Source organism: Balaenoptera musculus, chromosome 1, assembly GCF_009873245.2.
Source record: "Balaenoptera musculus isolate JJ_BM4_2016_0621 chromosome 1, mBalMus1.pri.v3, whole genome shotgun sequence".
Classification (NCBI taxonomy): Eukaryota; Metazoa; Chordata; class Mammalia; order Artiodactyla; family Balaenopteridae; genus Balaenoptera; species Balaenoptera musculus.
The window spans coordinates 123106766-123129832 of NC_045785.1; the positions used below are offsets into that span (position 1 = coordinate 123106766).

General features: G+C 45.1%; 1 protein-coding gene across 1 annotated transcript in view; it reads right to left on the reverse strand.

The window, feature by feature from the left end:
• The window catches only part of GPA33 (glycoprotein A33), a 43824-nt gene that overhangs the window by 18080 nt on the left and 2677 nt on the right, over positions 1-23067 (reverse strand). The window contains exons 2-3 of the mRNA XM_036866359.1: positions 9442-9596; positions 5820-6036 (exon numbers count right to left, since the gene is read on the reverse strand). Coding sequence (XP_036722254.1) covers positions 5820-6036; positions 9442-9596 — 372 coding nt within the window. The remainder of the gene's footprint in view (positions 1-5819; positions 6037-9441; positions 9597-23067) is intronic.

Genomic DNA, 23067 nt, shown 5'->3' on the forward strand with positions numbered 1-23067 from the left:
TCGCGTCAGTTTACTGTGAGGTCACGCAGCCCGAGTGGGTGGACCCACATAATTAAAGCCCTTCTGCCTAAAATTAGCCCAGCAGCAAAGCCATTCGGAAAGAAAACTTTAAAAAAAAAAGGATTTTTACTGGGTTTCTTAACATATAGTACCAAATTATCTTTTTTTAAAGCAAAACATTCTTTTCACCGAGTTGCATAATCTCGGATTAAATTTGTAGCCTTTGCCCTTCGAGTTAACTAATTCCTCTCTTAAAATGCAGCTGGCCCTGAGAGGGGAGGGGAAATCGGGATATTCACACCTGTTTGGGTTCCCGCTGCCTTCCCCGCAACCAGCTTGCTGTCAGAAGAAACTGGGAGCTATTTAAGGGAAGCCAGAAGGAGACAGAATTAGCCCGAGAAGGACCAGGTGGGTCAAAGTGAGGGACTCAGCTGCGGGTGAATCAGGGCAAGGGGAGGGATGGGAGTGGGGTGGGTGACGGAGCAGTGCAGAATACAGACGAGAAACAGGAGAAAATTACTCATTTTCCTGGCTGGGTAGTATCTCCCCCAGGAGCTAATGCAAATAAAATTAACCGCTATGCACACAAAACGGTTTGATGCAACATTAATTATAATAGCTTAAATTGGAAACAGCCTGAGTGTCCAGTCCAGGGGCAGAGGGACTCTGCGTCCGCTTGCTGGAGTGGCATGAAGCTTAAAGAACAGTTAAGTGCTAAGACAGCAGGAAGTGTTAGGTGATGTGGAATGAAAAGAGAAAAATGCCAGTCGTGAAGCTACAAATTCAGTTACGTACATAAATAAGCATGTGGATAGGATCTGGAAGAAAACATGGAGAAATATAAAACCCAGTGATATAGGTGAATGTTTTTCTTTTTTTGTTTCTTCTTCTTTTTTTAAATTAGTATTTTTTTAAAGAGGCAAGGGATCACCAAACACAGCTATTTGTTTATTTGTGTTTGGACTAAGGTTGTTGTAGCCGGGGAATAAGAACAGGACAGCAGAGCAGAAATAGGCTTCTTTCTAACAACCTTCTGTGCATTAGATATTTTGACATAAGGAGCCCTCCACAAATAGGTAGTTCCCCTGATTCAATGGAGCCGGTAGAAAAACACATCATGGCACTCCACCTAGTCTGGGGCAACTAAAACACAGCTGTAAAAATGCTATAAGGGCTTCCCTGGTGGCGCAGTGGTTGAGAATCTGCCTGCCGATGCAGGGGACACGGGTTCGAGCCCTGGTCTGGGAAGATCCCACATGCCGCGGAGCAACTAAGCCCGGGTGCCACAATTACTGAGCCTGCGCGTCTGGAGCCTGTGCTCCGCAACAAGAGAGGCCGAGATGGTGAGAGGCCCGCGCACCGCGATGAAGAGTGGCCCCCGTTTGCCGCAACTAGAGAAAGCCCTCTCACAGAAACGAAGACCCAACACAGCCATAAATAAATAAATAAATAAACCCAAGAAGTTAAAAAAAAAAAAAAAAGCTATAAGATGATAAAATGTGGTGGTGTCAGCCTTGTGCATGAGGTTAGGGGAGGATGTTCCTAAAGCTCTAAGACCATCAGAGCTCCCCATGAAAACCCTGAAATAAACATACATGCCCTCACAGGGTGGCAGAGCTTCAGTGTCCCAGACCCTAAGCTGAGACCCTCAGTGTGGAAGAGCAATTACAGAATCTCAGTTTTCAATGAGTGATGTTTCCAAGATGGGCATGCCCTGTGGACAAATGAAGGCAATGGGCACATCCAGGGCTAGCATTGCTCTGCCCCTTCAACCTTCTTTCGCTGGCATGGGCTCAGGAAGGGAAAAACACAAGTTAATGCTGTGACATGATTAAACATACTGGCAAGTCTACATCTGCCATAGAGTGAAAGAGAGAGTACACCGATAGGTAAACCTAGAAGAGTTTGGGAATCATCCAGAATTGGAAGGATTGCTGGTTGGGAATGGCAGACTTACAGGGTGGAACGGTGAAGGGCTTTGGATTTGATTTCCATCAAAGCTTGGACACTTTCTAGTGGTCATTTAACCTCTCAAGTCTCAGTGTTCCCTTCTATTAAATATGAGTGTTAATACCCACTTTCACAGATGTATTGCAAAGGTTAAATGAGATCATATCCATAAAGCACTTAGTGAGATGCCTGGCACATAGCAGGCCCTCAATAAATGATAGCTGTTATGATTGTGAATTTGTGTTATCTATAACAACTCTATACAGGCAAAGGTCATTGGAAGTTGATGGTAGTTTTCCCTCCATTTAAGAGGGATCCCTTTGGTTTTCAGAGCAGGAAGACCCAGAGAGATTGGCTATTTGGTTACATGGAATGGGTGCAGTTTCCTGCCCTCCTCCTATACAACTAAGTAAACACCTTAATCCTCATTTGGCCACAGAAAGTCTGGAATTCTATCATTAGAGACTCACCAATTTTGAAGGTCAGAAAATCTGATATACCATCTTCCTTAATATCATTAAAATGTCATTCCTTTGCAAATTAAAATGTAAATTGAATATAATTCCAACCAACTTTTTTTAACTAAGCAAAGTGATTTTAAAATTAATATGAAAGAATAAATGTGTAAAAACTGACAAAAATTTTTGGAAAATTTTAGTAAGAGAAGATATTACACAGTGCCAGACCTTAAAAGCCAACTACACAAATACTGATAACTCTAAATATATATGTGTGTGTGTGTGTGTGTGTGTCTGTGTGTCCGTGCATCTGTATGTCTGTGTATCTCAACACTGACTACAGACAACAGACATACTGCAATCAAAAGCAAATGATATTGGCATAGGAATAATCAAAAGGAAAATAAATAAAATAAGGAGTAAAAAACAGCCATGTATATGTAAGAACTTAATATGTGACAAAGCTGGGATTCCAGTGGGAAAATAGTTGTTTCTTTGATATAACAAACGATGCTGATGTAATTGGCTATCCATTCGGAAGAAAACAAAGACCCTTAGAATCCTATGTTCAAAAATAAATTCCAGATAAAACAAAATCTAAGGATAAAAAATAAGACTTACAGACATAAGAAAAAACATTAAGTTCATTTTTATAACCTCAAAGGTGGTAGTGGGAGACCTTGTGCAAGACAAGAGACCCTAAATCCATAACAGAAAACATCAGCAGGATACAGAGGGGACTTCTCCTGTGTCTCAGAATTTCCACTAAAACCTTCAGGCTGAGGCTCTGAATGGTAAGTACTGAGGAGAGGCATGAGAAACATCCCAGTGACCTTCCCAAGAGCAAATCCTCTGATTAACAGTTACCCTCACCCAGAAGGCTAGAGATTCATCTGGGAGGAGATTTCTTTAAAGAGGATTCTCAGGAATAGGGATCCATGAGCTTCTCCCCCCTTCTCTTAGGGGAAGGGAAGGAGGTATTTCCCCGCAACTCAGGCCCAGCCAGGGAGGAACCAAGAGAATCCCACATGGAGAATGGGGTTGTCTGCTGTTGAGAGCTGGCATCTCTCACTCCTGGCTGAGGTTCACTGAGGGACAGAAATCGGTAAGTCCCTGCAGCGCTACTCCTGGAGCGTGATGATGGAAGGGCTTTATAGATGTCCCTGGGTAGCTGAGGACAGACTATGGTGCGTGCCCCTTGCCCAGAGAAGCTGGCTGGAGCAGACTGCAGTGGTGGGGTGAGGAGAGTGCAGCAGTGAGAGGGATCTGCCCTCCCCGATGCAAGCTTTAGGAGGGTAATGATGGAAGCTGATTCTTGTCGTACTGAAGGGACTCGGTCCCAGAGAGCTGCTCGCTGGATCAAGGGGAGCCCAGAGTGGACAGCGGAGAGCAGGAGGGAGTTGCCATAAGCAGGGGAGGGTGGAAAAGGGTGGTGGATGTGAGAGTCTGGCCGGTTGGTGCGCACACTGCCTGTGTCAGGTGGATCCCTGGGGGGTGCTGAAGGACCCACTAATGCACCCCACAAAAGAAGCAGTAGTGGGATGTCTGCTAGGATTGGGGTTAGCCAAGAGAAAATGGTAAGTGGCCTGGCTAGGTGAACATGGCCTTGCCTTTTTCCCTTTAACACTCCCTCCCTTGGCCATGACCTCAGAGGAGCCAGAAGTGGTGGTGGGAGGAGGTGGACTAAGGAGAGTAAGAAGACAGACCCAGCCCTTATTCCACTGCTGGTCCCCAAGATTTAGGGGGTCAGCACAAAGTTAAGGAGAGGTGTGAAGCTTATTGGATGTTAAATTAGCATACTGACTTGGACTGAACTGATTTTTTTTTCACCTAGCAAATTAACAAAATTTACAAAACTTAAAAAGATTGATAATATTCAGTACTGGTAAGAATATAGGGAAACAGACATGATCACATAATGCTCATGATAGTAGTAGTTGCTTTGGGGAAAAGTAATTTGCTGGTATGGAGTAACGTTTAATGAAGGCATAGTCCTTGACCTAGAAATTCTACTTTTTTAAATTCGTATTTCCTTGATGCCCAATGGTGTTAAGCAATAGAAATCCTTCTTTTAAGAATCTATCCAATAGAAACAAAGATAACACAGTGAAAGAATACATTTTATATATATATATATAGAGAGAGAGAGAGAGAGAGAGAGAGAGAGAGAGAGAGAGAGAGAGAGTCAGTATTGTTGGTCCAAAAAAAAAAATGGAAACAGCCTGAGAATGCTCATCAGTATGGGACACTGGAATAATCATAGTACATCCATGCACGGGAATGTATTCTATTAATAGGTAGATTTGTATGCATTGATCTGGAGAAATGTGCATGAAATATTAAGAAAAGGTTACAGAATAATCTTTATAATATGATGTCTTTTTTTTAAAGAAAAGTAAAGAAACAAAAAGGAAGTGTGTGTGTGTTGAAAAGAGAAGAGAAGAGTGTGGAAGAATACACACAAGTACTAGCCTTGGCCACCTTGTTAGTAGTAGGGTGCAAGGAGGAGGTTATTCTTTATTCAGGGCTTTATTGTTTGACTCACTACAATGATTCAAAAACCCAGGCAGCCACCTTATGTAATTAAAAATACAATCCCACTATGTAGTGTAAAGGGGAAAAAAATGAAGGAAACATGATCCATTACTTTGCTTTAAAGTATTGCTACCTCCCACAGTGGGGGCCATTTCTTAGAGCGGACACAGGCTGGGTGCTCACTAAAGTTTTTCCAGTAACTGTTTGACGTTGAGTCAGGTGTCTACTTTCTCTTGGCCTCATCTGCAAAATGAAGATACTAAGAGTAGGTGATTGTTCAATTATTCCAAAACTATAAACTCCAATAATAAGCTAGTTGTGTAGAAAGAATGTTATCACGGGACATATTTCAGAAGCAGTAGAACCTGATCAATGGTGTGTTGGAGCGGAGGGGTGGGCAGATGGTGGTGTGAAGGGCTTCTACTGCTGAGCTGAATTTAGGGCTGGGAAAGATGCCTGACCTGTAAGAGAGTCATTATTTGGCCCCCAGCATCAAAGCAAGGCAGTGAGAGTCTTTACAGTAGGATCTAGGATTTCCCGTTTTCTTCTGTTAAGTAAGTTTGGCATGAAAGAGGCAGGAGCTGGTGTGAAAGAATGAGCACTGGACAGAGCAGGGACAGAACCTCCAAGGCTGAGCCCCAGGGACCACTCCAAACCAGCCCTGACCTTGGCCCTGGGGAGCTGTCTGCCCAGACAGAAGAGTATTTGGTTCCAGGGGGAGGAGCAGCACCCCAACCCCCCAGACGGATGGGGCGAGGGGAGGAGTCTTAGCTCCTGGTCAGGCATTGCTCCCTGGCTTTACCTTACCACCAGGGTGCCCTGCTCCTCCCACCGCCCCTCTTCCTACCACCCCAGGAAGGAGAAGGAGACACTCACCCAGGACCAAGAGGCGGACGCGTGACTTGGAGACGCCATCCAGGTCCGAGAGCAGCGAGACGGAGCACTCGTACGTGCCGTTGTCATCCATGGTCAACCGGTCAATGGTGATGGAGGCGTCTGACTGCTTGACGTTGCTCGATACATTGACACGGTTCTCATAAAGTTCACCGTAGATGTAGGTTTTGGTCAAAAATGTCCAGATGAGCACCCTTTCCTGTGAGGAAGAAGAAATACCACTTGGTCTTCAGCCTAAGGCCCTGGCATGATGCTTCAGGCTGTCCTGACTACCCTCATCCACCATTCCCAGGCCCAGGTGCACTGACACACCAACCCTGCAGAACAAAGAGCTCTATGCATGGTGTCCATTTGTGGATTCCTCTTATGATGTATATATATGTTTTTAGTGAAAATATTGAAAGCCTGGGGCAGGTAGGCAGTTCATACCAGAGGAGCACGTGTGAGTGAGGCTTTCACCTCTTGTAACCTCTGGCACCTCTTACCCGTTCCATTTTAGTTCATTGTCTGTTCTCAGACATTCAGTCAACCAATATTTATTGAACACCTACTATGTGCAGGCATTGTGCTAAGTAGCCATCCTTGGCTTCCAGGCCCCCTTTATTTATTTGACTCTCGCCTTTGGAATTTGTTTATTCATTGATACACTTATCATTTATCAAACAGAACATGGTACTAGCTAAGATCACTACTTTTGAACCAGACTGCCTCAATTCAAATCCCAGTTCTGCCACTTACTAGTTCTATGACCTTGAGCAAAATGCTGACCTCTCTATGACTCCATTTCTTCATCTACAAAGTGGAGATAATGATAATAACACTTGTATCATAGGATTTTTGTGAGAGTTAAAGTAGATAATATATGCAAAGCAGATGGCATCGAGCCATGGGTAAATGAGTAGAGAAATGGCAAGTCCCCAAGTTACTTCATTTGGAAAGGTCAGAGAGAGGTCAGAGAGATACGAGCAAAAGCCAAGATGAGGCTACCAGAAAGCCAAGGGAGGGAGATTCCAAGACAGGAAAGTGGTTGATAGTTGGAAAAGCTAGGGAGAAATGACATAAGATGAGGACTGAATCAGCGCACTGAATTTAACAGAAGAGAAGCTGCTGGTGATTTCGGTGGAGCATTAGGCGGGGAAGGCAGACCATGCCGGGCAGGGAAGAGAGTGTGGAGACATAGTGTCAGGTCTGATGCCTGGGCATGCTCTTTATGCAAATCAGGAAAAGGTGCTCTAGTTGTTGGACAGACACACCTTTGCCAAGCTAATGGCAGTCAGGCGCCCTGGGCTGGGTACCCAAGTGCATAATCTGCCCAACCACATGCAACAACCCTGGTAGGGGCAGATAACTCAGGAAGCTTGGCTGAGATGGGGAGGAGCAACAAGGTCGGAGATGAGGACCTGTCTTGGGCTGTGGACCCATCTGTGGATGCTGGTCTTTCCCAGCTCAGTTCTTTTCTGACCTACTGGCTCTGCCAAGGACTCTTCATGCCCCAACCCTCCTCCCAATCACAGCTATCCTAAGGCTTCCCCCTCCTGGGATCTCCCCCAGGTCACCCCCCAACCCTTGCTAGGACCTGTCACAATAATCTCCTTGAGGGCATAGGTTAAATCCCTTTCTCTGCACCCTTGCTTGCTCTCAAGGGGAATGCCTCAAATCCTTTAGGAAGTGAGGGATCCATCAGTCAACAAAAGATCTTTAGTATTTATCTCAGCACTCAGAAGCGTGCCTGCCAGAGACCTAACGTCTTGTTTGCTGAATACATGTGACGGTGAAAGAACGTGTCTTCAGTTTCTACAAGCTAAAGGCAGCAGCTGACCTCTCTAGGTTTTTTCCTGGGGTTCTGGAAACAGATAGGACATGTGCTCTGTCCCATCATGGTGCCTTGGGCAACAGACAATAAGGTGCCTTAGGCCAAGATTTGCTCTCCTTTCTCTTCGGCCCTGCTGCTCTAGGACTTGGGTGTCCTGGGTTCCCCTTTCTTTTCTGTCAGGGAAAAAGCTAAATGCTTTCACTCTGAGTAGTTGGGGATCTAATGCCAGGCATGTGTGCATTTTAAAAGTAGAACCCACTTTAAAACTTATGAATAGGGACCTCCCTGGCAGTGCAGTGGCTAAGACTCCATGCTTCCACTGCATGGGGCATGGGTTCCATCCCACTGGAGGGAACTAAGATCCCACATGCTGCACACGTGGCCAAAAAAAAAAAAAAACTATGAATAGATGTTCCTCTTCTTACAGTTAAAGAAATGTGAATTTGATCAATAATGAGATACTTTTTCACTCATCAAATTGGCGAATATCAAATAGTTTGAGACTACTCTGTGTTACAGAAATAGGTGCCTACACTGTTGTTGGTGAACATGAAGATTGGTCTGACATCCAATGAAAGTAATTTGACATTATTTATCCAAATTTTAAATTCACATAGCCTTTGAACCAGAAGTTCATTTTTAATAATTTATCTTATATATAAATATATATTTATAAATAATTACAATAATATTTAAAATATACCTAGAGACATATATATAAGGATATTTATTGCAGCATTATTTGTAGCAGCAAAATATAGGGAACAAACCTAATGTCCATCATTGGTACGTATAGAGCATTCATAAAATGTGATATTTAATGCAAATATTTAAAAAAGAATGAGATAGATATAAATGTACTGACATATGGAAAGAGTTCCAAGGTATATTAAGAGGAAGAAAAGCCAAGTGGAGGACAGTATGCATGTAGTTTATATAAACATACATATTCATATACATATATGTAAATATATGTCTATGTTTGTGTGTGCATGGTATACATGTGGAGCATCTATGGAAGTCCACCCCCAAATCTGGTAATAGTGGTTGCCTTTGGTGAGGGGAATAGGGAACTGGGATTCTAGGGTCAAAAGTAGATGCATTTTCATGTGTGTGAATATATACATTCACATTTTCTTGAATTGGCATAAAGAATCATCGGAAGGATACACAAGAAGCTAAATCTTAGCCAAAAGTGATATTCACAATACTGAATGATTGTAGCAGAGATACCAATCAATCAGAATAAATGCTGGCCCCAAATAACCAGTACCAGTGAAAATTAGCCTTGCTGGGGAGGACGGGGAGATAGAAGGATTAGGGGATGGAAACTGGGTAGATGGGACAAGAGGGGCAGGCGTAGGAATGAGACTTCTCAATGTGCACTTTCATGATGTTTTAATTTTTGAACCACGGGATTACTAGCTATTCCAAAACAGAAAATAAAATCTTCCCACAGTCCCCAAAAGAACCCAAACAGGAAAAAACTCTAACAAAATTTGGCCTCAAGGGAGAGCGCTATGCTAATCAAAAGGAATGATACAGTTTACGTCATTTGAGACTGACCAACAGAAAGATGTTTTGGGGAAGGTGACTCTTTCACACTAGAGGTGGCATAATACGGCCCTCCCCGGGTCCAACATTCACTGCTCCCTCCCCACCCATCCCAGCCTGGGCGCTAACTAGGTTTATTCTGCCTAACATTTATTGAATGGCTTTGTAGTGTTTATCCTCCAAGGGGTCATGGTCAGGTGGTACTCATGATGCTCCCAACTTTTTAAAGATCCTTACCGTATGACTCCTTAGAAGCTTGTCCCATTGGATAAATCCTTCTCGGTTGAGGGAGGAAGATTGGTAGGTGCATGGAAGGGTAACGCTCTTTCCCCGAGCAGCCCGAAGAACATCCTTTGGGGTTTCCACATAGATGGCGTGGACAGTCACCCAGACTGGAAAGAAAGTGGGAAGTAACTGACATGGGCATTCATACTCATTGCCCACTGGACCTCAGAGGGAATGGCCAGTGACGCTCTTCCAGCCACAGCTAGACACACTACAACTGAGATCTCGGCCACGGCACGCCAGCTGTTCTCCTCCAGGCCCGGGGTGAAGACAAACACGTGTACCTTGGTTCACCCTGTCCCCATCCCACAGCATCTCAACAAAGTTAACTGCGTTGTGTGATGGGTAAGAGCCTGGCTTTGCGCCTCAGCCCCACCTCTTACACACTGTGTAAACTTTTGTCAGCCTCAGTTCTCATCTATAAAAAGGGACACTAATAGTCTCAGAGCTGTTGCGAGAATTAAGCGAGATAATATGTATAAATGCTTTGCTTAATGCCTGGCACATAGAGCGCTCTCAATAAATATTTCCCACTGTCTTTTTTGTTGTGATGATGATGATTTATTCATTTATTTAGCAAATATTTATGGAGTGCTTAAATATGGTAAGAAAGTTGATGAATAAGATTAAGTCAAGGTAAAGAGAGAGAGGGTTCTCCCAGGGGAATTTATTCTGTATAAGTTTATCAGAAAAAAGATGAGAAAAAGAGTGTGGCCACATCAGTATCTCTCATCACATACATTCTTCTTACCATGTGACTTTGACTCTCCTCCGTCAAGAGGTAGGGTCTATGTCCCCACCCCTTGAATCTGGGTGGACCTATGACTACAGTGTGAGTGACGCCCATTTGGCAGAAGCTCTAGTAAATGGATTTCCTTCCTATATAGTCTGGATACCCTTTAAACTGCTGATTTTTATGCTGTTTCCCAGGGTGGGCAATTTCGTACTCAGGCCCATCAGCAATATCCCTCCTTACTGCAGGTTGCTGTGTTGGGGATTGGGTTCCCATGGATACAACATCTCTGTCTTTCCTACCCATTTCTATGTTGTCCTTCTATGTGCAGTGGCTGTTTAATCAGCCCTCAGATCTTCCTCAGGAGGAATTGCTCTATATGTAGGTGTAGATTCGGTGAGTCTGTGGGAGGAGGTGAGCTCAGGGTCTTTCTATGCAGCTATCTTGGGCCACTCCTGTACCAGTCCATATTTAGTACACAACTTCTCTATGGCCATTTCAGGAAGTAGCATAGCATTGAGTTTAAATGCACAGGCTCCAGAGCTAGAATGCGTCCATTGGAATTCCAGTTCCTTTATCTACTAAATGTATAACCTTGAGCAGTTTACCTAAGCTCTCTGTGCCAGGGTCCTCACTTGAAAAATGGGTTGTTTGAAGATTAAATAACATGAAATGTGTACTTTGTTTACAATGATTCCTGACCCATAATCAGTGCTCAACATATGACAGTTACATTATGTATCTGTGTGTTCAATATATTCTCTCTATATATATTCATATAGAATAACTTCCACTTTCTCATCCCATAGTCTTTTGTTGAGGCACATCCTTAGTTAGAAGTTAATCACAAGAGATAACCACCTACCACCACCATGAGTGAACTACCATAAAGGAATAATAATTACTAATGATTATAACTAAAGAATAGATCAATTTTAGAGACCACTACAAAAGCGAGTAAAAGTTATTTTATGTTAATTTGTGAGGGAAGAGATTGAAATGAATGGATGAGAAAGAACTCATAAAGAAAAGGAAAAAATCTCGAACAAGTATAGAGCACTATTTAAATGCTGTTTGTAAACCTGAGAAGGATCTTTAAAGGCTGATCTGGTGCCCTTGAGACACACTTACATTTTCCATAATCCTAGATGAGAATTTATCCTATGTTTAAGACCTTCACGCCAACAGCCATCACTGTAAATCCTCCACAGCTAATCAAATCCTTCTCACTGATTCAGTCAGTATCCTCTTTTTTTGACATCACTGGCAGCAAAGACATCTGGCTTAACTTCTCAATAATTTCCCATCATAAGCTCAGAGGATTCTGATGTTTGCAATCACCAACTTTCTCACCCGCAGTTCTGTAATAAACTGTAATAAACCCAGTTCCTTTCACCTCTTTCTATAGGCTTACTGTTTATTAGCTCTGTGGCCCTTGTTTTTCTGTTCTGTGGAATCTTTGCATCCTACTCAGTGGATGAGACAAAAGTACCAGGTGGGACATCTAATCCATCATCAGAAAACTAGGAAGTGGAGAAGTTTGCTTCTAGAGCCTTCCAACAACCTCCCTTTCTACTTGTTTGTACAGATCTACACTGGGTATCTTCTTTCCAGTTGCCAGAACCCACCCTCTCCCCAGTAGCTGCAGCTCTCCCATCCTGTTGCTGCCAACAGCTGTGTCCCTCATGCTCCAGAGGTATTCTTTCTTTCCTGCTCCCTCCCCACTCTCCTTTTTTTCTCAAGGCTGAGTTCTTCTGATATTCATGAAGACCATCCATCTGATAAGCTAATTCACTATAAGGTGTTAAAAACAAATAGTTCAGTGATGTGTTAACCTTCCCAAGGGTATACAAATTGGAAGAGCAGGTGCTTTCACCTGCAAGGAAGGAATCAAAATCTCACAGCACAGGGCTTCCCTGGTGGCGCAGTGGTTGGGAGTCTGCCTGCCAATGCAGGGAACACGGGTTCGGGCCCTGGTCTGGGAGGATCCCGCATGCCGCGGAGCGACTGGGCCCGTGAGCCACAATTGCTGAGCCTGCGCGTCTGGAGCCTGTGCTCCGCAACGGGAGAGGCCGCAATAGTGAGAGGCCCGCGCACCGCGATGAAGAGTGGCCCCCGCTTGCCGCAACTGGAGAGAGCCCTCGCACAGAAGCGAAGACCCAACACAGCCATAAAAAAAAAAAAAACAAAAAAAAAACTCACAGCACAATAGGAGTTTGCTGAGGAAGAAATTTTAAGCACATACATTGTCCTAGAGAAAATGCCCAAAGGCTCTCAAGCAGAGTAGATGACTCTGTCCTTTGTGCCATGGGTACCACCCACGAGTACCTTCATCCTAGTACTCTCTCATGAGAGTTTATTACATATGGCAGAGTGGCCAAGAGCGCAAACGCTGGAGCCAAACTGCCCAGGCTGGCATCCTCATTCTTAGTTTTCCTAGCTGTGTAACCTTGCACAACTTAATTAACTTCTCTGTGCCTCAGTTTCCTCGACTATAAAATGAGGATAATAATATTATCTAACTCAAGGTTGTTGTGAGGGTTGGATGACAACATATTTAGCATGCACAACCTTCATCCTGGCACATAAGCAAGAACTATGCCAGCATTCTATATTGTCATATCCTTCTGCTCTGCTACACTGTTTTTCCTTCCTTTTCATATCCTCAGGGCTCAAAAAACTGCCTAACACATAGGAGATGCTCAAATAAGTGCTCTTGGACAGCACACTGAATGAGTTCTAGAGAACTTAAGTTTAAAAGATGGGTAGGATTTGCAACCAGAGAAACTTGGTTGAAGAACTTACCTTACACATTGTTAGAAAATGTAAAAAAAAAAAAAAATTAAATAAAGAACAAAAGGAGCCCAGAGAGGGGATGCCAAGTCTGCAAGTGGCCCCAGATGGAAATGGGAAAGGTCATTTAACCTCCCTAAGTGGGTGGGGTGTGAAGAGACAGCTTGAAGCCTCCAGGATTGCTTGTAAATAATTAAGGTTTGTTAAGAAGATAATAAAGTGTCTCTTGAGAGCTAACCAGAAAGCAATACATCCAAGGAGAATAATGAAGTGCTCGAAGGACTGGCGGCTTTAGGCTTACACAGCACATTATGGGAACCCTTGGGAAACTGGCAGGAATGCCTCCACTTAGCAAAATCCATTCGCTCAGAGAAACCACATTCTTAGTTAGGGAGGAGGTGCCCAAGGCCAGAAGGGACCCATCGCACCCCAGGACTAGGTACATGCTCTGACATTGAAAAAGCGCTGGTCTCTAGGGAAAGGGGTGCAGCTCACACACGCACGTGCATGTTGGTTTGTCCTGCCCCCCACAAGGTGGGAATGACTCCTGTAGGCTCTCAGACTGGCAGATGGGGGAGGAGGGATGGAGAGGTGGGGAGGGGGGTTAGAACTCCATGGATGTTTGAGGAACTCTTTGTTCAACGTGGATCTTTAGGAATCTATGAATTCCGGTCAATTTAATAAATTTTTCCTAAGGCCCTAGTTTAGCGCAAGGCCCTGGGAAAATGATCCGAGGCATCTTCATGCCCTGCCTCCTCCAGGAATCCACCTGGACCATCCCAGCCCTTACTGGCTTCGCTGAAGCGCTTCAGGGAGCATGTACCCCACACACACGTCATTCTCATGTCAGTGTGGGTCTATGTGTGCGGGCCGTGTCTCCTCATCATATGGCAGCTCCTTCCAGCAGGGTCTGTGTCTCAGACTTCTCTTGTACCCATCGCTTGCTAGTTCCCACCCCTAGGTATGTACACAGAGCTGGGTGCTAATAAGACTTTATTTATTGAGTGGTTCATGACACAGTCCCTGCCTAGGAAGCAGTTAGCCAGCATCACTGTCAGCCAGCATCCTAATAGAGCCTAATTAAGTGTTAAGTGCAAATGATAAGGAGTGAAGTGTAGGGGTTGGGGGGGGGGGTGGAGAGGGGAGGGACCTGGAAGAAGGATTTTAATGGAAAGGCTTATTGAGGAGGTGGGACTTGAAATAGCCCCCAAGGGATTCAATTCACTATGTTGAACTTGTGCATAGAAGAGAGTAAAGCAGGATGCAAAACTGTACATGCAACAGTATCCCACTTCCACATAGCCACAGAGAGGAAGCAAATTCTTAGAAGAAAAAATACCAAATACAGAATTAATACCAGTTATCTCTGGTTTCTGGGATGATGGGTTTCTTCTTTGTGTATTTTTATTTTCCAAATATTCTGCAGCAGACGTGCGGTACGCTTGTAACCATAAAGCCATGTTACAGTATTATATGTCAAGCAGGAAGTGAGGAAGTAGAGAGGTGAGGGCAGCTTATTTTGTCAAGGAGCTCATGTAACATGGGGAGATGGGAAAGCTGGAGCCAGAGGGCTATGACAGATCTTGAGAAGGTTTCTTTCATCTCCTCTGGGATGGAAGATGGAGAGACTTAAGCAGGCTCCTAGGTTATAGGGATGGAACTCCCAGAAAGGAAGAGACTAAAAATAGAGGAGAAGCCAGGTGGAGCCAGACCCCCGGCTGGGTGGGGAAGGGCATAGGTGGAGGACTCGCCTTGCCCACAGCAAGAGTCACCTGTTCCCACGTGTACAGATGTAGAGAGGAGTCGGTGGGCAGGTGTGGAGCACTGAGCTCTGACTGGGGGCCCTGCCCTCCACATTTTATGCCTCCCTCCCAGTGAACTTTGTGACAGTCCTAAGTGGGAGTGTCTGTCTGTCACCATGTTCTGCCCATGCCAGGTGTTTATGGCATCCCTGACTCACCAGGGCAGAGAACGAGGAAGCAGCCCAAAGGTCCCTTGGTGGCAGGGGAGGAAGGTACCTCAGGAAGGAGGTGGGTGCCAAGTGGGACAGTTGGTGCCCTGGGCAGAGAGGGCTGCTCCAGGGACAGAGCGATCTGGGAACAGAGACAAGCCCAGCAGGCAGGGAGGACATGGAGACAAAACCTGAGTGCTGCCAAGGTGGGGTAGTTTGAGAAGCCACTAAACTTTACCTCCAAGTCAAATATGTCCTCCACTGGCTGTCTCAATACTGAAATGCCCACTGCTGAGTGAAGGTGCTGAAGTCCCTGCTAAAACACAGGTGCCATCGGGGAGGGAGGGAAGACATGGTGAGTGACTCTCTTCCTTTAACACGCAGGGCAAATCCATTTCCTTAATTAGCCCCTCTCATCCATCCATCCCTAGAAACGATGGGTAATGTTGATAGAAACCAATGCAATTAGGAAATTGAGGCTTGGAGAGAAGCAGGACAGAGTAAGAAGGAAGGAAAGAGAGACAGGATAGGAGACACTGAGAGTAAACCAGCTTGCTGCCTGGTGAGGATCAAAAGGGTAGGTACTCATTCATTAACACCCACCCAGCAAATGGCTGCTGGATGGCCCTGTTCCAGGGACTCTGACAGGCTCTGGGGACAAAAGGGCAAGCAGAGACAGACACAGTTCCTGCATTCGTGGTGTCTGATCCTCTGCGTGAGTCAAATGATAATAAATCCATAATCACAGAGGCAAATGTAAAACCACCATGGTAACAAGTGGTACACATTCAATGACAGGATATAACAGAGGATTTGGGGATGAGGAGAGGTTGTCCTTAGGAAGGGCCTTTTGAGTTGACATTGGAGGATGAGCAGGAGGGAACCACAAGAAAACAGGGGAAGAGGTGAGTGGGGGAGAGAAGTGCCCTGTGCAGAGGTCAGGGCACAGGAGAAGGTGGGCCACGTTCCAGAAACTAAAACAAGCCGGTGTGTAGAGATGGAACCAAAGGGGTGGTTTGGGGGGGGGTTGTGATTCCCCCTGTGTGATATCCTTTAGCCTCCCATGATGACTCCAAATAAACACAGAGGCCAAGTACAAACATCACACTTGTGCCATCAGGGAAGTTTAGGACAAACTTCACTATCTGCCAAACTTCACCCCTCAAGGTTCTCCTACAAAGCAATTCCGAAATTATACCACTCCCAGTGCAGCCAGAAATATGGGATGGGCCTAAGTCTAAGAGGCCATGACAGCAATTTGAGTCTTTTTTTTTTTTTTTTTTTTTGCTATCTACAATCTATGATTTATTTCAAGCAGTTCTTTTGAGTATGAGGGTTCTTTTTTTTTGGACTTTCTATAAGGGATACACTTTATTTATTTATTTTTTAACATCTTTATTGGAGTATAATTGCTTTACAATGGTGTTTTAGTTCCTGCTTTGTAACACAGTGAATCAGCTATACATACACAGAGAGTTCTTTCTTGCATCAAATGAGTGAGCACTCAAAGGAGGGAGAGAGAAAAGGTACTTGTCAGTTAGAAAATCACTGATGTCTATCTTTCTATAATTAAATTAGGAGAAAAATGAAGAACCCACTGGTAGCAGGAAGAAGCAAGAGTCCTCTAGAGTCTGGCATTCGGTGAGCTAGATATTCAGTTACTGTGGATTTCCACTGTTTTTCCCCAGGCAGAACATAGGCAGAGACTTGGGAACGCAGGTGCATGAAGCCAGATTAGGCTTACATTCCATAACTATGTTGCTTGCAGGGCTATTGTTACTATACTGGATGGCTGTGCCCCAGAGAAATGGGGTGCTGGTCTGTTCCCACAAATCTTTATCCCAGTCTTCATCGCAAGGAGGGCACTGCCAAGTGCTCTCAGCCAGTCTCTTGTCTAAGTTTCCTGGTTTGGTTGACAACATCCTGCTCAATACAACTTTTGTTATCACAATTTGAGTATGATGATTGATTTCAGCCCAAGGAATATGGTGAGGAGCATAAAGGGACAAGTAGCCAATTTGCAACATCAGCACAATTTGTAAGTTTCTTCCAATTTGGAAATGAAGGAGGTGAATCCAAGGGCACGCTCCAAACACGGAGCCCTCCCCAGTGGCCTTCGCCCCAAGGCCGTGTCCCAGCAACGCTCACTTCCGGTCCCGGATGTTGGGGGCAGGGTCCCCACTTCCTGTGCCCGGCAGTCTCTGTTCTGGTCAGACCGTGGGGCTGGGGGCTCGGCTGTGGGCGTCGTGGTCGCCACCCTCTACGGGCCCCCTTCTCCAGCCCTTCCCACTCCTCAATGCCCCCCTCCGCGGGCCCATCCTCTTTTAGTCTCTCCTCCTCTGGCCCCCAGAATGCTAGTGGTCTTGCGGGAGTGGGACTTGGGCTGCCTTCCCTGGGCTTTTTGGAGGCCGTCTTAGAAAAGAGAACCAGGGCTTAGAAATGGAAACTGGGGGAGGCAGTGGGGCTGGTTAGAGGTCAGGTGTTGGTTGGAAAGAAGCCTTATTTGGGGAAGTTGTCCAGATAGAAAGTTAACTTAGATTTGGAGGGGAGAGAAAGGAAAATTATAAAGGAGATAACTGGGCAGAACAACCCCCCGAAAACCAATCACCAAGGACAAGAATCTAGTTGTTTATGTTTAGCACACGTTGTAGAGTCTCACAATTTAAAGGTCAATAGTAGTATCTGAGAATGCTTGGTAAGATGGATGCCCTAGTTGGATTAAAGGGAGTTTTAGATTTGAGGAGAGAACTCAATGAAAAGAGTTGGAGAGGAAAAGAGGACCGGAAAGTTATAACTTGATAGTAGAAAACCAAACATATATTGTGAGCCCTTGTTCTGGAAACTATGATACCAAGGGGAAAAAAAAAAAAAGCACAAGCAGTAATTCTTATCCCCAAGCTGCTTAGGAAAACAAGTCCCAAAGTGGGTGAAAGGTTAAATGGCAGTATAACAGAGGATCAAAAAAGTGGTTGAGACCTCAAATTCAAATCAGGAAGAAATCATTGGGGCCCAAAGTTACCTAGGAAGACTTTATGGAGAGAAAGGACTCGTGATTTTTTAAGGTTAGACAGAAAGGAAGGTGTTGACACGACAGGTAGGTCTGATGATAATATTTTTCCAGACCAAGAAGTTCAGGATGTGATATGACAAACATTTTTGTAATGTTCAAGGTGTAAAGGTAGAGGAGGCAGTCTAGGTGCTGAAATATTGGGATTTGGGGGAACATTTCAGTGGTTTATAGAGCCTAAACGTGACTTAGGAGAATCTGTCCTCGCGATATGAGTCTTATCCTAATAGTAATGGGAAATCACTGAAGAGCTTTGAGTAAGGGTAGCGACATGGTCATAATTTCATTTGAAAAGGTCAGTTTGGCTTCAGGGTGGACAGCAGATAGGAGAAGGGATAAAACAGGCTCCCAAAGCCAGTTGGAGGCTATGGAAGTAGCTTAGGAGAGGCAGCTTACATCGGTGAGGTGGCAGAGGAAACAGAAAGATGAACAGACTCGAGATGTTGGAAGGCTAAAATCATCAGGACATAGTGATGACTTGAATTTGTACCTGAAGGAGAAGGAGCTGTTAAGGGTGATATGGTGGCATCAAAGTATGGTCCCAAAATACTTTGAAATTCCTCTAGTTACCAGGGGGTAAGGGTGGGGGGAGGGATAAATTGGAAGATTGGGATTGACGTATACACACTACTATGTATAAAATGGATAATAAGGACCTACTGTATAGCACAGGGAACTCTACTCAATACTCTGTAATGGCCTATATGGGAAAAGAATCTAAAAAAGAGTGGATAAATGTATATGTATAACAGATTCACTTTGCTGTACACCTGAAACTAACACAACATTGTAAATCAACTATACCCCAATAAAAATTTTAAAATAAATAAATACATTAAGAAATAAATAGGACTCATATCCCCTCCCTTGAGTCTGGGTTCTGTGGTTGTTTGATCAATAGAATATGGTGGAAGTATGGTAATAGATGCTGGATCAGTATCTGGGCCCAGACTTTAAGATACTGGTAGCTTCCACCTGCTGTCTCTCTAGATGTTTGCTCTTATAATCTAGCCACCATGCTGCGAGGAAGCCCAAACTTCCCTGTGGAGAAGTCCACAAAGAGAGGAACTGGAGTTAGCACCAACTTGCCAGCCAGTGAGCCAGCATTTTGGAAGTGGGTCTTCCAACCCCAGTCAACTCACTCCAGTTGATACTGCAGGGAACAGGGACAAGCTGTCCCTGCCAAGCCCCATCCAAGTTGCAGATTTGTGAGCAAAATAAATGTTTTCTATTATTGTCTTCAGTTACTAAGTTACCACTAAGTTAAGGGGTAGTTTATTACATAGGAATAGAAAACTGTAATGGATGACTGTTAGGTTTGTGGCTTTCATTCCTGGATGGATGGGGTGTCATTGATTGATGTAGAGATCACTGACAAAGGCCCAGATATGGGGACAAAGTCCATGAGTTTGGTTTTCAGCTTGTGAGTTTGAACTGATTCTGAGATGTCTAAGTTGAGAAGTCATGCGGACTGTTGGATTTATGGGTCTATGGCTCAAGAGAGAGGTTGGGTTTGAAGACAGAACTTTGTGAGTCAGTTGAAATGGGTGTCAGCTAAAGCTGTGGATGTGGATGTAGAAGGGGGTCTGAGTGGAGGGAGCTCTGACATTTCATGGTGGGCTGAGGAGCATGAAGTTGCAGAGAAGACATGAAAGGGTTGGGCCAGGAATGTCGGAGGAGAACCAGGAGAGGGTGAGTCATGGGAACTGACAGAATAGAGTGTTTCAGGAAAGAAGGAGGAGGGGTTAGCAGGGCGAGGAACTGCCAGGAGTACAAGCGCCTGCTGAGCCAGGCGCACTTTCCCCCAGGCTTCCTTCCTGCTGGCCAGCATCACAGTAAGCAGCGTTGCTGGGTCACCAAGAAGCCCTGGGATGGGACTCCGGAGGGCAAAAAGGCAAGATGAGGATCACAGCCATGCCCACGAACCAGTTCTTTCCTGGAGGCTTGTTTCTCAAACTGTAGTCCCTGCTGCAGCAGCAGCCTCACTTGGGAGCTTGTTAGAAATGCATAATCTCAGGACCTACTGAATCAGTCTGTACTTTGACAAGATCCCCAGATGACTTCTATGCACACGAAAATGTGAGAAGTTAACACACCAATTTAGAGGCTGGGCATTAACTCAGGGAAGCAGTGAGATGGTGCAAAACTGAGCTGCAAGTCGCATACAGAGTATCAGCCCTAGTCACAGAGATGGCTGTTCATTAAACCTATTTTTCCTCAAGGTCCAGGAGGCAACTCTGAACCTAGACTTTCACATCAGAGTCACCTGGGTAACTTTTCACAATCAGAGAGATGCCCAGGTTCTGCCCCTCAGTATTCTGATTCAGAAGGTCTGGGGGAGGCTGGGCATTTGCACTTTTACTCCCCAGGTGATTGTGATGGGCAGTCTGGGTTGCCAGCCGTGCCCTAAACCATCACTCCTCCCCCTTTGCACACATACCCCTCTTAAGCTGACCATTCATTACGTCCTTCCCACTTCAAGGCTGGAGCTGGAACTGGAGCATTTTAATCCTGATTTCAGCTCTGACAGGAAGCCAGTGTGATTCCACAGGCACATGAGCCCTCCTGTGAGCACTGGCTTCTGACTTGTGCTCAGGCACCAGCAGGTCATGCCCCGGCTCCAGGTGGGAGCCAGGTCCTGGGGACTGGTGTGGCAACGGGGCTCACAACCGTGGAGCAGATGAAAGGCCAGGCTGCCCATCTTGTAGTGCACTTAACGGCTGATACCACTCTGGCTCTGGCCTGAATACCACCCTCTCAGGGTCAAGATGAACTGGGAACAAGGCCACTCTCTATCTGATTCTCATCAGATGTACATGTCTGAGGCTGAGCCCTGTAAACCTCACAGCCTGGGCCAGGTCACGGCGTGCACTTAGAAGTGCAAGTGGCACTGGGTCACACTCTGACAGGGAAGATACCAGGGAGCTCCCCGAGCCTGTGTGACAAACAGGATCATGGCACTTCAGAGTGGACAAGTCTAAGGCATGTAGGCAAAATTATCCTGCTGGGGACTGTGGCTCTAACAAAGGTCCCAGGGGAAGGATTCTAAATGGCATGATCAACCTCAAAAGGACAAGAACTTGGAAACTTAGTTCCCATCAAAAACCTACCATGGATGAAGCATCCATGAGCTTATTGATATTTTTTTAGATGGGGGAGAAAAAAATTTTTTTTCTCATCTGGAATATTTTGGGATGATGGATTCCCTTATTTCTCAGTGAAAAGCAGTACTTTCCTACGTTTTTCAAATTTAAGCTTTGAGGTTTTCTCTAGCTGTAGGAAGATGGGGCTTTTTTGTTGTTGTTGTTTGTTTGTGCTTTTTATCAAGTCTTCAAAGATTTTAGGGACTCTGGGCAGAGCTTCTCAGAGACTTTTTCCCCCTGGTGGGCTCCTCTTTATGTATCTCTTTTCCTGCAGCTGTACCTTCCATCACATCAAATCTTTCATGGAGTCTGGTGGCTGAAAAATTTCCCAGAGTGGAAGAGCCTTGGTCCTGTACACAAGCTGGGGTGTTTTCTCTAGCAGCCTTTGCGAGGGGTGACAAAATCCCTCATCCTCAGTGACTCTCATTCTCTTGGCAGATGTCTGCCAGAGCAGAGTGATCAGACAATTGATCACCAAAGTCTAGTTACTTTCCTATAATTTACACTTGCCCACACTAATAACAACAACAATAATAATAAATAACTGGCATTTATTGAATGCTTATTATGTGGCAGGCACTGTTCCAGGGTCTTTACGTTGACAAACTCATTTATTATCCCTAATAACCGAATGAGGTACAGTGTGCATTTTTACACATTATAGGTTACCTTCTCCATTTCACAAATTAGGAAATTGAGATTTTTTTTTAACATCTTTATTGGAGTATAATTGCTTTACAATGGTGTGTTAGTTTCTGCTTTATAACAAAGTGAATCAGTTATACAAATACATATGTTCCCATATCTCTTCCCTGTTGCCTCTCCCTCCCTCCCACCCTCCCTATCCCACCCCTCTAGGTGGTCACAAACCACCCAGCTGATCTCCCTGTGCTGTGTGGCTGCTTCCCACTAGCTATCTATTTTACGTTTGGTAGTGTATATATGTCCATGCCACTCTCTCGCTTTGTCACAGCTTACCCTTCTCTGGAAATTGAGATTTATCGAGGTCAACTAATTTGCCCCACGCTAAAGTCAGTTAAGGAAGAGGGCCTGCCCTTCTCAAGTGCCGTCAGAGGGGGAGGGGGTGGGAGCATCTGCCAGGGAGGGAGAGGTATTGTGTCACTGACATTGTTTGGAATTGTCAGGCTGACTTTTATTGGGTTTAAGTACTGTTTTTAAATTCTCAAATGCACCACCTTCTGTTTGTGTCCCCATATGACCTTATGTGATTTTATTCTGACTCCCCAAAATCCGATGAGTCCTGGGGTCTATTTTCATCAACTTTGTTATGTTACTCTGCCCGGGACATCAGCAAAATGTAAGTTGTTACTGGGCAAGTTCAGATGAAGAACGGAAGTAGGGGGAAAGCCAGTACGACTTCTGGAACCCAACTTAAACTCCACCTCCTCCAGGAAGCCCTCCCTAATTTCCCTGCTCTTCCTCTGGCATCCTCTCCCGAGCCATGGTGGGGAGGGCCACCCGGCTGCTTTTACATCTGAACTTTGAAGGCCTTCATTGCTCACTTGTACGTAGCAATGGCTATTTCACCCCAAACATTTCCACTTGGCAAACGCATGCCCGGAGCTAGCCACCAAGCCCAGCTGCCCCGGCCCCACTACTCCGGCCCCTTCCCCTTAGTGTAAAGTATGGAGGCAAAGGTGATGAGCCCGTGGTGCCAGGCAGGGCAGTCTGGGAGGGTGGAGGGAAGGGGGTGGGGGCAGAAGACACACTTTATCAGTGTGTCTGAACACAAACCCAAGAACTGGTTGAGCTGGATGAGTTCACCCAGGGGTCACATGCCTTCTCACAGGAAGAGGTGAAATGTACTGCTCCAGGCAGTTCACAGTCAAGTCCACATTTCAATCTAAGCTGGGTGCACGTTTTGTTTTGT